Source organism: Xyrauchen texanus, chromosome 35 (genome assembly GCF_025860055.1).
Source record: "Xyrauchen texanus isolate HMW12.3.18 chromosome 35, RBS_HiC_50CHRs, whole genome shotgun sequence".
Lineage (NCBI taxonomy): Eukaryota > Metazoa > Chordata > Actinopteri > Cypriniformes > Catostomidae > Xyrauchen > Xyrauchen texanus.
The window spans coordinates 8,565,807-8,581,610 of NC_068310.1; the positions used below are offsets into that span (position 1 = coordinate 8,565,807).

Genomic DNA, 15,804 nt, shown 5'->3' on the forward strand with positions numbered 1-15,804 from the left:
GAGTGAGTGCGATTTTGCTCCGCCCTCCCGTCGATCCACCTGCATGTGGTAAACATTAACATACTTTCTGTTCTGTTCATACCGAACATGTGGGAAATGAGAAAACATGTCAAATTAATTTGATAAACTGTACGCATTTACAGAGTGGGCTGTCTAGGGTGGAATTACACATGTGGAATCGGCCTCATAATGCACGCCGGCTTACGCTCTGATTTCTGTTGAAGTCCTGTGGAGATCAACACACTTGTCCTTTAGACACATAATTTTATTATTTAACTTTTTGTTAAGAGATAAGACTTTTAAAACATGTAGTAACTGTGAGGACCAGCAATTAAAAGCATTATCCTGCTAAAGATTTGTAGCTTATGCAATTATGTTCAATGATTTCATTGATTCATAATTCAGTGGTTTATAATTCAATGCCAGAATTCTTTTTAATGTCTATGAATGTTTGTTAACACTTGAGGATATATTACTAACTTGACAAGTAACACCTCAGTTACTATTAATGTTTATAATGTGTTTTCACTTTAAAATAATGGTACAGATAACCTTTAACTCCCAAGGAAGGAAACAGTAAGATCTCATTCATTAATAATGCGTTACCATGACCCTCACTTTAAAATAATGGTCCAGATCATTAGTAATGGTAACACTTGGGTTACCAGAATTATTTAAAAACAACCTTCAGCAATATCAAACATGCGGAATTTAATAATAAAGAGATATTCCAAGGAATTCACTGGTTGGGCACATACATCCCTGTATTTCTTTAAGGTACAACATTGCTAACATTGATCATTGCCACATGTTTTTTTTTTCCATGGTTAATTATTAAATTTGGTCCCCATCAATCCTGAATATGTGGTTACATCCTTGACTATGATACTCCACCAGACACTGTAGCCTTGATTTAGTGACCTGTGACATTCATAAATTCATTCCAACAAAGAACCCATGCATGATTTTGTTCACAATAAAAACATGATAATTCACATTTTAGACGTGTTAATGTTTTGATTAGTAATTAATTAGTAGTTATTTTAAAATGGCCTTAGTTAGTTAATAGTTCTCAATGAGGAAAATCAAATTCACTAACTGTGAACTACCTCAGTCATCAGTTCACTATTACTTACTGATTGGTTAATCATGTTTCCATATTAGTTAATATTAGTAACTAAAGGGTTAATGTAGTACTACTCATTTATCCTGTATTAATTCCTGCATAATTACCTATTAATGACTAACCATTATTCTTAATTGTTACCTTATTTTGTATCTCGGTTGCTCACTCAAATGTTACAGGTAAATCCCAAGAAGAAGTGATTCAGGAAATTCAAAATAACTATAATCTTTTATCCTGCATTATTCTACTACATATGCCTTTAATTCAAGGAAGCAAAACATGAGAGGTGAATGAAGAAAAAATATGCAAGATTTTGCACCATTTCAAGTTCACTAATACTATATAAGCAAATATGTGACATTGACTATGTTAAAGGGATAGTTCACCCAAAAATGAAAATTCTCTCTTCATTTACTCGCCCTCCTGGGATCTCTGATATGTATGATTTTCTGTATTCTGCAGAACATAATTTTCAGCTCTGTAGGTCTATAAAATGCAAATGACTGGGTGCCAAAATTTTGAAGCTCTAAAATCCACATAAAGGGAGCATACAATTAATCCATAAGAATTAAGTGGTTACATCCATTTGTCCAGACATGATATGATAGGTTTGGTGAGAAACAGATCAACATTTAACTGATTTATTATAATAAATTCTCTCTGCCCTTTAGGGGGCGATATGCATGAACAATGCAAATTTCTAGAAACTGTCGAAGGAGAAAGTGAAGGAAAATATACTTAAATATTGATCTGTTTCTCACTCACACCGGTCATATCACTTCTAAGATATTGAACTTTTATATTGTCCTTATGTGGATTTTGCAGCTTCAAAATTTTGGCACCCATTCACTTGCATTGTATGGACCTACAGAGCAGACATATTCTTCTAAAAATCTTTGTGTTCAGCAGATGAGAGAAAGTCATACACATCTGGGATGGCATGAGGATGAGTAAATTATGAGAGAATTACAATTTTTGGGTGAACTATTCCTTTTATTCCTTTTGTTCAAAATGTCAGTTTATCTTTCTTCCACTGAAGATACTCTATTTTTTGGAATGATGCTGGATAACATCAGGTTTTGCACAAACTTGTGGAGTCCATGCCATCATTATCATTAAAGCATTGGTGGACAATACTATATACCAAGATATTCTCAAATTCATGTAATTTTTTATTCATGTTAACTTTTCACCCAAAATGTTAAGTTTATACAGTATAAATAAATTTATATGAAGAAAATTTTAATTCAATAATAATAATAAAAAAACTTTCAAAAAGAACAGCTTAAACAGCATACAATTCCCATGCAGGTCTAGGCTGGTTTATGCTGGTTTGGTGCTGGTCTATCTTGTGGACAAGCATAGCCATGCTTTTCACCAGAAAAACCTAGCTAGTGTCCAGCATGGTCCTTTTGGTGAAGCTGGTTAAACTAGTTTAAAAGCCTGATGGGGACACCAGCACACCAGCATCCCATGCTGAGGGACCAGCACTCATAACACAACATATGCTGGTGACCAGCAAGGATGATCTTTTAAGCAGTGAATGCTAAAATCAAGCATTTTCACTGGTGGTCTCAGACACTTGGACACCACACCTTTTGCAAACCTAATATATGCTGTTATCTAAGAATCAAGAATATATTTTCATTGATATTTTGAGTTATGATGTGCTAGTGCTTAGTTAAAAGTGTCTTATATTTTATGTTGTTATAATCATTCTTACTGTACTCAACTAGAAAATTGTTGCATTGAGTCGGTCCCTAAATTTCTGATGTTGTTGTCAACCACAGCCAAGGCAGTGCTCCCCGATGTCGCCTCTGTTCTCACAGCTGTGACCCCGAGCATGGTTGAGTATGATAGCACCATGACCACAGCATGCCGAGTGATGCACAAACTCTTGCTGGCAGAGCCTGAGAGTGCCAAGAATGTGTTGAACACAAAACTTATCGACTCTCTGACCGCTCTGAGTGAAAATATGTAAGTAAACCTAAAGAATTTGCATGTGTGAAAGTGAAAAAATGTTTTTAGCACTTACATTGTTTCAAAATATTTGCTCTGCTCTACTTTCTCTCTTTCCTTTATGGAGTGCCGCAAGCTAGTTTTTTAGGGTGAAGAACCTAAGAAAAAAAAAAAGAAAAACATGTCCAGTTCACATTTCACCATAATATAAAAAGGAAAATAAACCTAAATTGTTGTGACAGGACAGAGGGCGGGCCGGGTCGTGATTATACACACCCGGTCCCTTATCAGGCTAATTAAGCCTCTGAGAGGGATAAAGGTCGACTGCGGAAGGTGGTGCGACGGGAGAGAAAATTTACGGTCAGCTGGCAGTCATGTGTGTGTTTGTGTCATTTGTTTTAAGTTTTTCATGAAACTATTATTTATATTGTCAAGCCAGTTCTCGCCTCCTCTTGCCCATATAAATCCCTTTACACAAACACACACATGACGGTCAGCTGACCGTAAACGATCTCTCTCTTATCGCACCACCTTCGGCAGATGGCTTTTATCCCTCTCGGAGGCTTAATTAGCCTAAGGGACCGGGTGTGCCCTGTCATAATTGTATTTTGCATATAAATATAACATTGCGTTGTAACATTTTCATGACAATTAAGCATATTTCCCCCGTGCTAGTTATGCTACGTATTTTCTGTAATAGAACATACAGTGTATATATATAGAAATATATATTAGGGCTGTCAATCGATTCAATTAAAATTTAATTAAATGGTGTCCCGATTAATTAATCGCATTTACAAATATTTGCTGAGAAAGCCCATCATATAACAATAATTCAATATATAAAGATTATACATATTTATATAAATGTATAATTATACATAGCTATCTTTAAATATTTAAAAATATATATATATATATATATATATATATATATATATATATATATATATAAGGCTGTCGATTTAAAAATTAACGCGTTAATCGCATGCCCCCGGACCATAATAAGGAAGATTCCTGAGAAATGCAAGCTTGTAGTACCACCTGTTTACTTTAAACTTTGTTTTGAAAACATTTTATTTGTTTTTCTTTAGCTATGACATGTCTCTTCATAAGGAATATTATTTGAATAATTTTCTGTTTGGTTGACAAAGTTTAGTTTTAATTTTTAATTCAGAGGTTCAGCGATACCAAAGAACAATTTCCAATTTGAGTAACAAGAAAGCTATAAAGTGTATTGAAATATGTAAACAATTTGATATTTTTATTTAAACTGTTTATTTATTTTCCTTTTTGTTGTTGTTTGTTTTAATATACCTCTTAGCTCTAAATGTAAAAGTTTTGTAAGCATTAATAAAAAAAAATGTCTGATGCAGGTGTAAATTGATGGGTCCTTAAACAAGCCCTCGTAATAAATCTCAGACTGTTTGACAAATTCACTTGTGAAATGGATTGCTGTGAACTGTGTGCCAATGATTGACTTATGATCAATAATATGGTAGTAAACAATACATTGTATTCTAAAGCCGCTTTTTGTATTGTCTTATCAATGATTAACTCTTCTGCTACAAGAATGTAATCCATTTTAATTATCTGAATATTTTTTATTATATATATATGTGTGTGTGTGTGTATATACTGTATGTTTAAAAATACTTCATACACTCCTATTTAAACAATTTAAATTATAAATAATAGTAAGATTTTTTTTTTTTGTTGCATTATGGTAATGATAATGTCACAATGAAAAAAAAAATATTACAAATTGTATTTGTTTCTTTTGATTTTGGGGCGAAATGTGACCTTGTGAGATTGTTGTACCCTATGACAAAGTTAAAATAATCTGATATATTCTGTAGCATATATCTTCTGCTTTAGATGTCTAAAAGTCTCCCTTTTCCTTGTAGGTCATTCGAAACGGCCAGAAAAGGTGCCGGAGTTCTTCTCTACAGTATGTGGGGGCAAAAAGACATTCAGAATGTGTTGAAAAAGGTAAGATTGATCTTAACTACTTTACTTTGATTATGTAAAGATGTATTTTTCAGTTTCAACACAGTAGAATTCAGCACATTAAATTGAAAGTTTGTCAAGAACAATTTCAGGTAATATTTCACATTTCTAATTATTACGTTTTGCATTTTTGGAAGATTTTTGGCATTGTGGCATTAATTTTTTGACATTTAAGTACAAAGCTTTATTTAGCTTTATTTTATTTATGCTGGAAAGTTGTTGAGGTGAAATGTCCACAGGGTGGCACAAAATGCGAGTTGTATTTTTAGTTGTGAATGATGTAATACTGTTAACACAAATGCATATTTTATTAACCCTTCACCCTAACCCAAACTCCAAACTTAAACCTAATTATCAATTAAGTAAAATTTTTATTTTAGAGCAAAAATGCAACCTCCGAATCACACTTATCTACATGGGACCAGATTCAGTGTCTTGGTGTAAACATGATTACTTCCTGGTTTCTATGGGACAGAACCCGTGTCTCAGAGATTGCTTGTACAATGTGCTATCAGTACTTCCACAAGGAACTGTGAACACTTTTTAATTGATGCAAAAATGTCTGATGGGGGATGGTGCTTGTCAGTAATTCAGCAGAATGGGGTTGATTTCGGGCAACATGTGCAAGATCTGGGAGCAGCATGTCAATTTCCTGGTATCATGTTGAGTAATGATGATTTAATGAGAATCATCAGTCTCATTACTTACGTGAATGACATCATATATTTTTTTTTCTCACACATGAGCACATAATGTCTGTTTGTGGATAATGTATTTTTTTGTGGATTTTATGCTAGAAATGATTCCATTGAAGAGTAAGGTATGTTTTCATACTGTAAATCTTTCCTCATTCTGGAAGGATATCTGAGAAGCAGCATCAACTGATTTAAATAAAGAATGGTGTGGACAGATGTGTTGTTTTCTTTTTTTTTTTTTCTTTGGGGTAAAAAAATCCCCTGGCTTCGGTCCGTTTTTCTATCTGCACACTCGTTTACACATCAAATAAGTCTCCGTAAATCGCACAAACTGTGAAATGTCTTCACATACACACTTCCAGGCCCTGACTTGTTCCCACTTACCCCTGACAGAGGTTAAATGGGGTAGGAGAGGAATCCAGGAAGACAAGTTCTTTCTCTCTGCCTGTTTTTGTTGAAGGGCAGGGGCGGAACGGATACGTTTCACATAACACACACCTCCTTGATGTGACCCATGAACACCTAATTAAACACAGGCAGTCACATACAGAAACATACAAAACAATAAAACATGCACCACATAGATTGTATAACACATTTGCACTTTAGACCCTGCCACCTGGTCGTCCTGTGCTCCCCTCCAAGGCCTGTAGGATGACGTCTTCACTGACCTCCAAAGCCTACAGTGCCACCGGATAGGCCGCTTCCACCCTGCAAGTCCACCAGGCCAAGGCTCTTAAAGATCTGCACTTGGGTAGTCCTGATCCCGACATGCTGCAGGAACTGCGCTCAGTGACCAACCTCTCCCTCAGGGCCACGAAGGTCAACACGCGGTCACTCAGGCAGGCGATAGCCACTCTCATGGTTCAGGAACTTTATCTGTGGCTGAACATGGTCGAGATGTGCAAAGTGGACAAAACACGCTTCATCGACGCACCTGTCTCCCAGTTCTCAGCAGTGAAAAAGCAGACGGAGGCCACATCTCACATCATGCCCCACCACACCTCCACCTCCAGGACGGGCCGTGCCCTGTCTGCCCGCCGACGCCGCATTACCTACTCCGCCCGCTGCGAAGCCCTGCCGGGTACGTCAAAAATAATCGTCCCCTTAGTGTCCCTAGCACGGAGCTTAGACGCATGGCTCTCGCTTCCCAATCTGTCACGCTGACTGGCCAGGACCATTCGAATCGGTTATGCAATTCAGTTTGCCAGGCACCCCCACATTTCCAGAGGCTCCTGGGGTATATGGCGTCCTCCGCGGTGGTCGCGCCACTGGGGTTGATGCATATTAGACCGCTTCAGCACTGGCTCCAGACTCAAGTCCCGAGACGAGCATGGCACCGGGGCACGCACCGTTTGTTCATCACCCCCACCTCCCGCCAAACTTTCAAACCCTGGATAGACCTCTGCTTTCTACGGACAGGAGTCCCCTTGTAGCAGGTGTCCCGAAGGGTCCTGGTCTCCACAGATGCCTCCAAATTGGGTTGAGGCGCTGTGTGCAACGGGCACACAGCCGCGGGCCATTGGAAAGGGGCCCTACTGCGCTGGCACATCAACTGCCTAGAGTTGTTGGCTGTACTTTTTGCCCTGCGGAGGTTTCTCCCACTAATTCAGGGCAAACACGTCTTGATCTGATCAGACAGCACCACCACGGTAGCGTACATAAATCGCCAAGGCGGCTCCCGTCACGTCACAACTCGCTCATCGTCTCCTTCTTTGGAGCCAGCAGCAACTCTAGTCACTGCGTGCCACTTACATCCCGGGCAACCTCAACGTGGTAGCGGACGCGCTATCACGACAACACTTGCCCAGTGGAGAGTTGAGGCTTCATCCCAATTCGGTCCAGCTGATTTGGGAACGGTTCGGCAACAGTGTACTGAGGTCTTTAAATGGCCCAAGGACACCTTTTGGGAGCCCCCTGCAATACCTCAGCTCCAGAATATCACTGAGACATATAGAGATGGGCTCATTTGATTTGGGGAAGTGTACTGAGATCTCTATTTGGAGCTGAGATATGAGTGTCAGTATGGCCCTTGGTTGGCCCTGTTAGGTCCTTGAGTGTCCCTGGGGGCCCTTAGGGGCCTCAGATATATTTCAGCATCAGAAAATCGTAGAGACATGGGGGGGGTGAGCTAGTTTTACTCAAGGCAGTGTACTTATGCAATTGATTGGCTCTGTGACACATTTGGGGGCCCCTGCAATATTTAAGTTCCAGAATATCATAGAGACTTGGGAGTGGGCTCTTTTTACTTTGGGCCATGTACTTAGCCTTTTTTATTTCCCTGTGAGGCCTGTTATATCTTAGCTCCAGATATTTTAGAGACATAGGGGTAGGGGTGTACTGAGGCCCTTGGTTGGCCCTGTGGGATGCTAGAAGCCTCAGACATATCTCAACACAAGAAGATTGTAGAGATATGGGGTTTGGCACTTTTTACTTGGGCAATGTAATGTTTGAAAACAATGTTTATTTTTTACAATTCCATTTGGTGGAACAGCGGCGCAGAAATTGCACACTTGAGCTTTAATTTTATATTATTTATTTATTTTGCTATCTAACTTTGCATGATTATATTAATTCCATTTAGCATTGTTTTATCCTTGCTGTATGCAAACCTGATCAGGTGTGATCAGAACAGACCTGCTTCACATTTTTGGGCTGTGATCAACAAATTGAGAACCACTTCTCCAAAACAATTATAATTTTAAGAGGTAATTATTTGTACAATGTTTATTTTGTTGTTGAGATTATTAAGAAAGTTTTGTTCAGCAACACTGAGAAAAATCAACCCTCTCATTCATCTATGCTTGAACCTCAGTCAGACCATAGTAAAAAAAAAACATTCCAGTTCCACCATGCTTGCACTTTAGCCTGACTGCCATTCACCTCAGGTGCTTTGACATGCATGTGTGAACATGTGATGATTCTGAGGAAAATAATGACATGCATTTGATTCTCAGAACCTTTGTGGTGCTAATTATTATAGTGATGCATTTTAAATGACAAACAATGCTTCATTTATATTAACATATTAGACTTTATTTGTCATGAACTTGTATTTCTTTCTGCAGAAAGGGATGAAAAAGGACACATTTATCAATGCAGTCACTGCTACCGCGTACAAATATGTGCCACAAGTGAGTATAAACCGACCTAGTTTTTTGCTTTTGATTTTGAAATAGCTTTCACATTCCTTCTTAAAATGATTTTTTTTTTTTTTATTTGCAGATACAGTCTCCTGGAGATAAATGATGGATTTTAGGATACTGTCCTGTCTGTGTATTAGGGCTGCAACTAATGATTATTTTTTATTATTACTGACTAATCTAACGATTATTAGAATGACTATTTGACTATTCAGCGATTGTTGCAACGATTAATCATTAGCTCATAACCGATTATTCTGCTTGTGCCTTGACATAAAAGGTTGGATTAAACGTACTTACTAACAATAAAGAGGAAAAGAATCTAAATGACAGAATTAAAGAAAAAACACTTTTTATTAAGCTTAATTCAGTAAAGAAAGTTACAGCAAAAAATCATATTGTTATCAAGTTTTTTTGTATTGTTTTTCATTTAAAATGGTCTAAAAATCCTTAAAACAAGATAATTTTACATGAGAAGCAACATATAAGATATTTAGATTTGATTTAAGAGGATGTATCTTAAATATAAGTGTATTTTGTATATACGTGTATTTCTTTTACTTTAAGTTTAGAGTGCATCTGAGCTGATTCTTCCTCTCCTCAATCAGGAGCGAATTGCAGTGCTGATCTTTCTTGTCGTCATTACAAATTTTTGTCTACATTTTCAGCCCTACTATCATTTTATTTCAGCCCTACTATGTATATTGCAGACCTCCACATTAACAGGAAAAGAATACAAAAAGTTGCTTAAAAGGATAGATCTTCCAAGAATGTAAATTATGTCATCATTTAAAAATGAATGGTGACTGAGATCTCCTTTTGTGTTCCACAGAAGATAAACTATAATTTCTAGGTATTTCTGGGAAATAGGAATATTTTGCCTAAACATTAAACATCGTGTTATCTATCACCAATCCCATGATAAAATCCTTGTCTGGCATTTGTGGATGTGTAAATGGATTGCTTGTAGAGGCCTGTTGAATGTGCAGATATGCAGGTTTACCATGGGAAACATACACTTGGGCTTGCCAAACTTGCAGTACTGGTCCTGCAGAGTAATAATTCCACTCTTCTTCATGTATTGATGTCCTACTACTGTCCTCATGTTATTTTACGAATATTGAATACATTAAAATATATATTGTAATATTACAAGGTGATGTTAAACTTTTGTTTCTTGATGCAATGAGGCCTATTTACTGTATGTATGTTTGCTAAAGGAATAGTTCATCCAAAAATGAAAATTCTCTCATCATTTACCCACCCTCATGCCATCCCAGATGTGTGTGACTTTCTCTCTTCTGCTGAACACAAACCAAGACTTTTAGAAGAATATTTCAGTTTTGTAGGTCCACACAATGCAAATGAATGGTGACCACAAATCTTTAAGCTCCAAAAAGCAGATAAAGGGAACATTAACCTCCTGAGAGCTGAGCGTAACTGCTGTGTGCATTTTATATTTCCTTTATATTAATATTTGATATTACTTATAGAGGTTTCAATGTGAAAACTTAATTGAGGTTTCTTAACAGATGTAATTTTGTTGGCGTTTCTCCCAAAGACAAACTCCTCTGAGATCGTCAGAATGTTGTTTTGTCACATAACTTGTTGCATCAAAAGTTTAACCCTTTACTGACAGCTCAGCATGTCCTGAACTGTGATTAAATAATGCATGGCATATAGAGAAGACAAAACACACAGTTCACGCAGGATGACACAGAGTCGCACAAGGTTAAAGTAATCCATGAGACTCCAGTGTTTAATCAATGTCATCTGAGGCGATCCAATTTGTTTTGGATGAGAACAGATCAAATGTACTGTAACAATTTTTTACTTTAAATCTTGACATCAGCAGTCTCCTTGGCTGTCATGATTTCGACCTAGCGCTCTGCGCATGCGTCAAGCACTGTGTAATCATAAACAGGAAATGTAATCGAGCATGAATCATGATAATGCCTAGAGACTGCAATGCAAGATATACTGTGAAAATGAGTTTTATTTTGGTCTGTTCTCACCCAAAACCAACCGGATCACTTCAGAAGACATTTATTAAAGAACTGGAGTCGAATGGATTATCTCAATGTTGCCCTTATCTGCTTCTTGGAGCTTCAAATGTCTGGCAACCATTCAATTGCATTGAAAAGACCCACAAGCTTAGTTATTATTCTAAAAATCTTTGTGTTCAGCAGAAGAAAAAAAGCATACACAACTGGGATGGCACGAGGGTGCGGAAATAGTGAGAGACTTTGAATTTTTGGGTGAACTATTCTATACCATTCTAAAGTGTGCTTTCTGAATTTGTCCTTCTGGCTCTTTACCCCTCATGAATAGGAGATTCATTTAAGTAATTTGATGTCTTTGGTTTTATATTGGGTGTGATTGTTGTCTGCAAACCCTTCTGTAGGGTACAACTGGGTTAAAGGCACAGCTGTATTGTTGCTGAATTGTTGAATTGTTGCTGAATTGTTGCTTTCTTTCTGGACACAAAATGTATCAAGGTCAAATAATGTTTTATTTTTTTATTGTAAATTAATGTAGCAACATAATTTGGGTGAAAATAAATAATAACGTAATGTTGTTTTGATTAAAATTCTGTTTTAAAAAAAGGTGGCGAGGGAGCCTTTTACCCCACACTTGGGGTAAAAGGCCTCTAGGGGGTTTAAAGTGATATCGTGTAGATATCGTGGCAATAGTTATAGGGAACAATTTGTCAACTAATGCAAATAATTTTGAGACAGGAAGATGCTTTTTTGAGTAACCTATTAAGATGATGCTTACTCAAAATAGCTACTTCAGAAAAAAGTCATTTCCTGTTCCATTTCAAACACATTTTGCATAAAATTACATCAAGTATTCTATAATAACCTAAAACAAATTATGAAAATTATAAGTATTTTGTCTCAAAAGTTAATTTGAGGGATTTTCATTAGCTACAGAAATTTGCAACATTTTAATATATAATAAAAATTAGATCAAATTGGCTCAAAATCAAACTTTAGACCTTAAACGCAATGATCTCATGGAAGAGGAACATTTTCCAGTGTATAGTGACAAATAGATGTTTAGGGAAGTTCTGTGGTAGTTTTTGTTGCTATTTAGTGTTTTGTGAGAAAAAAAATCAATGAGCCTTTTACCCCACGGAGCCTTTAGCCCCATTGTACACTATAATTGCAGATGACAGATTGTAATCACTGTTTGTCATTTGATTCAGCTGTTCACTATAAACTAGGGTTTGGATTTTAGAACTTGTTCTTCATAACTGGAAATTGGCGCATCAGGGCTACCTTAAACTATGCCTTTCAAGCACAGTGTATAGTCTCCCACTATATTGTAACTCCTGTGTAAAATGTGTGCTGCCTCTGATTCTGTCTCTGTAAACCAGAGTAAATGTGCTGCTTTGCATGCAGTTATTCCAGTGACTTATGTTTGGTACATTTTAGGAGAGTTGAACTCAATAAGACTTTTTTGCCAGATATTATCTATTCTTTCTCTAAAATTATCATTAAGGGAATTGTTGACCAGAATTACTGTCTTTATTGTACCATAGACTGTGCCTTTTCTGTTTTTGATTTACTAAAATATAATTCAATATTTCGATATTTTATGAATATTGTTTGTTATGTGTAATTTAGTTTTAATTTGAATGTAACCATTTTTATTAGAGTTTATTATGATGAAATTATTCTTGTTTAGTTGGCTTGAACATGTTTACATTGCATCTCTGTGTGAAAAAACATTAAAGGTGTTGATGCCCCCCCACCCCCCTCCCTAAAATATTGTTCAAAAGCAGCAGAAAGACAGAAAAACTGGATAAGAAATATCAATTTATCAGCAAATTATATATTTCATTTTAAAATATAAAATACAAATTACATTATATTTTTCATTAAGTGAATCTGCTGATGACAAGTTTACAAACATCCTAATTTGTGAACTGACTTATTTTTATTTGTGAACTGAGTATTTTGCACATATATGTTAGACATGAATGTACTGAATTAGGGATAATATTTTTTTTGGCAAAAATATTTCAAAAGATAACATATTTAAAGTAAATGTAAATTTTGTGTAAGAAATTAATTATTTTTGAGAGCTTAAGAAAAGCTGAAATATTGTCTAGTTGTACAGGAACCAAACTAAACGAGGTTTCAAATCTTTTTTTTGTTATTATTAATACAGTAATAACCAAGACACAAAAGTAAATTTTTGATGTGTTTTCTTTAAATGTTTTAAATTTAATTTAAGTTTTTGTGCAAATATTTGGCCATGTAATCACCTTTTTAACACCATGTCATAACGCCCCATATTATACCCATATGTCCGGGGGCGCGACATGCTAATTCTGTTCACCAATTTGGCATTGGCCTTTTTCATATTCAGGGGTATCCGAGGCTCTCGATAGAAGCCCCTTGTGTCGCTAGTATCGACACAATGTCCAGTGAGTGACAGAAGGGTGACGGAAGGTTTGATGACTCACACAAATTCCTCACTATATACATACAGGTCATCCGTTTTGGGTTGGATTAAAAAAAGTAATAAAAAATAAATAAATAATTAAAAAGGGATGAGATTTATGTGCAAATATTCTGACTTATAAATATTTTCTTTGTAATTTTCACACATTGTCATCTTTTTGCAAACAATTATTTAAATTATAGTACCAAGTGTTTTTGTTTTAACAAATCATATTTCTGGGTTGACAACCACTCAACCTTTTTGACCTTGAAATAGAGAGAACGCCCTTAGGGGACATTTGCAGAAATGAGCTGGCTGTGTAAAAGTTAAAATTATTTGAACTTTTATTAATTCTCTATGTTGTAGAGCAATTACATTACTTTTTATTTGAGATTGAGGTTAAGTAAATCTGAAGCTAGATATAACTTGCAAAGCAATGCATAATATATTCTGCTTGTGGATACATTTTACTTGCTACAGAGTGTCTCGTAGTGTTTTAAACTGTTAAATATATTTCAAATATTTAATGCCATGAACATCCTGTGCTTTGGCAAATCCAGTGAGTTCTTCTGAAGCTGTGCACCCTGACTCCCAGAAGTGACTGTCATGTTCTCTGTTGTCTTTTGTTTTTGTGCTGTTATTTTGAAGTTTAGTTTAGTTCATGTTTCCTGTTTGGTTTTTGTAGTCCTTTGTAGTTTCATTTTATGATTGGTTTTCCCCTGATTAGTTCTCTTTCCCTGATTATTTCCCCAGGTGTTCCTTATTCCCTTGTCTGTTCCATTTGTGTATTTAAGCCCTTTAGTTTCCTTGTTTCCCTTGTTAGTTCTTGCATGTGTTATGCTCTGTACTAGATTTCCTTGTTTTTTCCCTTTTGTCCTGAGTTTTCCCCTGTTTTGTTAATAAAGCTGCACATAGATCCACAACCTCTGCCTGCCTACGTCACAGTGACACAGAAACAAGCCAATCTGACTGAAATGAAAAAAATGTTTTAACATGCAATCTTTCAATAAAGAGATGTTAAAAATGATGGTTGATATTACTCCTGGTTTATTCGTCACACTGGAAATAGAAGGTCAATTCAAGCGCATTGTGGATTACATTGTGCTGTTGTATACTGCACATTTTGGCAATTGTAGTAAGTTATGGTATTTTGTGCAGACATAACATTTGCATACTCTGTACACTATATATCGTGCATACTGTAGAAATGGTATTAGTATGGTTATATATTTAAAAAATAGCTATTGTGTGCAACATAAATTAAATGGCCCATTAATATGGTATAATGTGCCATGAAGCTTGGAAGCAGACTTCCTCATACTGACAAAGACTCCTGGTCACTTTACTGCAGACCTGAACTGACTTTGACTTGGATTACAAAGCAAAAGTACTGTATTTTAAAATGCAAACGTTGAACAGAGAGATAATAAAAAGCTAGTGCTCCATTTTCACATTTATTGTTTTTTCCCCTTTCTTTATGTGCACTTGTAGTCAGATGAATTCAGATTTTTTTAATCATTGACGACTTTGAATTAAATGCATGCAAATGAATCTCTATAAAGTATACAGCTTTCAGACACTCTTGATGAGCTCTTTATGGATTTGTGAAGGGTCTAGCATGTTTTTCAAAATAGCATTCACTTCCTGAGGCCTCTCTTGGTTATCTTTGTCCTACAGAAGAAAAAATATGTATCAATAATAATAATTTTCATCATTTGTATATTTTATAAAAAGAATTTAAAAAAAAAGCCAAAGGAGTCTTCCAAAGCTCTATAATATGTAACAATATATAGCTTGGGTCCCTACTTCAATATACAGTAAATCTATTGGATTATTTCCCCCACATGTTTTATTGTCCATGAAGCAAATATCATATGTCTGATCACTTAGACAAGTAACAGCATACATCTCCTCATCAACCCACACAATTTCAAGTTGATACATGAGTTATATGCTGAAGTTTATTTCATAAACCCGGTTCCAGTATTTTAGTGTTGGTAATACATTGAGAAATGCTGACTGTTCTGTAGAGCATAATGCAACCTAAACCCTCCTTGCCCCCAAGTCCTTCAGTTCTGGCGCCCACATTTATTTCCTGCCAAATAAGCAGCTTTGCCAGCTAACAAGACTATTCCTGGCAGCCCGACATGTACTCCCAAAATTCAAGAGTCTTTGTTCCATGCCTGAGGCAGGAGCTGTTGACTCACAGTTTGGTTAGAATGAGAAAGCTCTCAAGCATAGACAGCCAATACCAAACAACCCTGAGAGGGTTACAGACATTCATTAAAACCAAAACTGTAAATTCAGAACCGTTTAGAGGAAATCAATCAACAACTTGACAATTATCTAAATGACAAGTTTACAGCTCTTCATGCAAATTCGTCAATGAATAGATGTTGCATAATTATATAAAAGC

The 15,804-nt window shown here is 36.1% G+C and overlaps 2 protein-coding genes and 1 long non-coding RNA gene across 3 annotated transcripts in view; 1 reads left to right on the forward strand and 2 right to left on the reverse strand.

The window, feature by feature from the left end:
- LOC127628453 (plakophilin-1) overlaps nt 1–14,268 on the forward strand; it is a 33,454-nt gene extending 19,186 nt beyond the window's left edge. Inside the window, exons 11-14 of the mRNA XM_052105201.1 lie at nt 2,917–3,103; nt 4,993–5,077; nt 8,859–8,924; nt 9,016–14,268. Coding sequence (XP_051961161.1) covers nt 2,917–3,103; nt 4,993–5,077; nt 8,859–8,924; nt 9,016–9,039 — 362 coding nt within the window. The 3' untranslated portion in view covers nt 9,040–14,268. The remainder of the gene's footprint in view (nt 1–2,916; nt 3,104–4,992; nt 5,078–8,858; nt 8,925–9,015) is intronic.
- Nucleotides 2,900–8,852, reverse strand: LOC127628455 (uncharacterized). Its single transcript, XR_007968668.1, has 3 exons — nt 6,175–8,852; nt 3,162–3,243; nt 2,900–3,036 (listed from the first exon to the last, which is right to left on the reverse strand). It is a non-coding gene; the product is annotated as an uncharacterized LOC127628455 (long non-coding RNA).
- Nucleotides 14,269–14,429: 161 nt separating the features above from the next.
- LOC127628454 (troponin T, cardiac muscle isoforms-like) overlaps nt 14,430–15,804 on the reverse strand; it is a 32,213-nt gene continuing 30,838 nt past the window's right edge. The window contains exon 11 of the mRNA XM_052105202.1: nt 14,430–15,059. Within this exon, the coding sequence (XP_051961162.1) occupies nt 15,026–15,059 (34 nt within the window). The 3' untranslated portion in view covers nt 14,430–15,025. The remainder of the gene's footprint in view (nt 15,060–15,804) is intronic.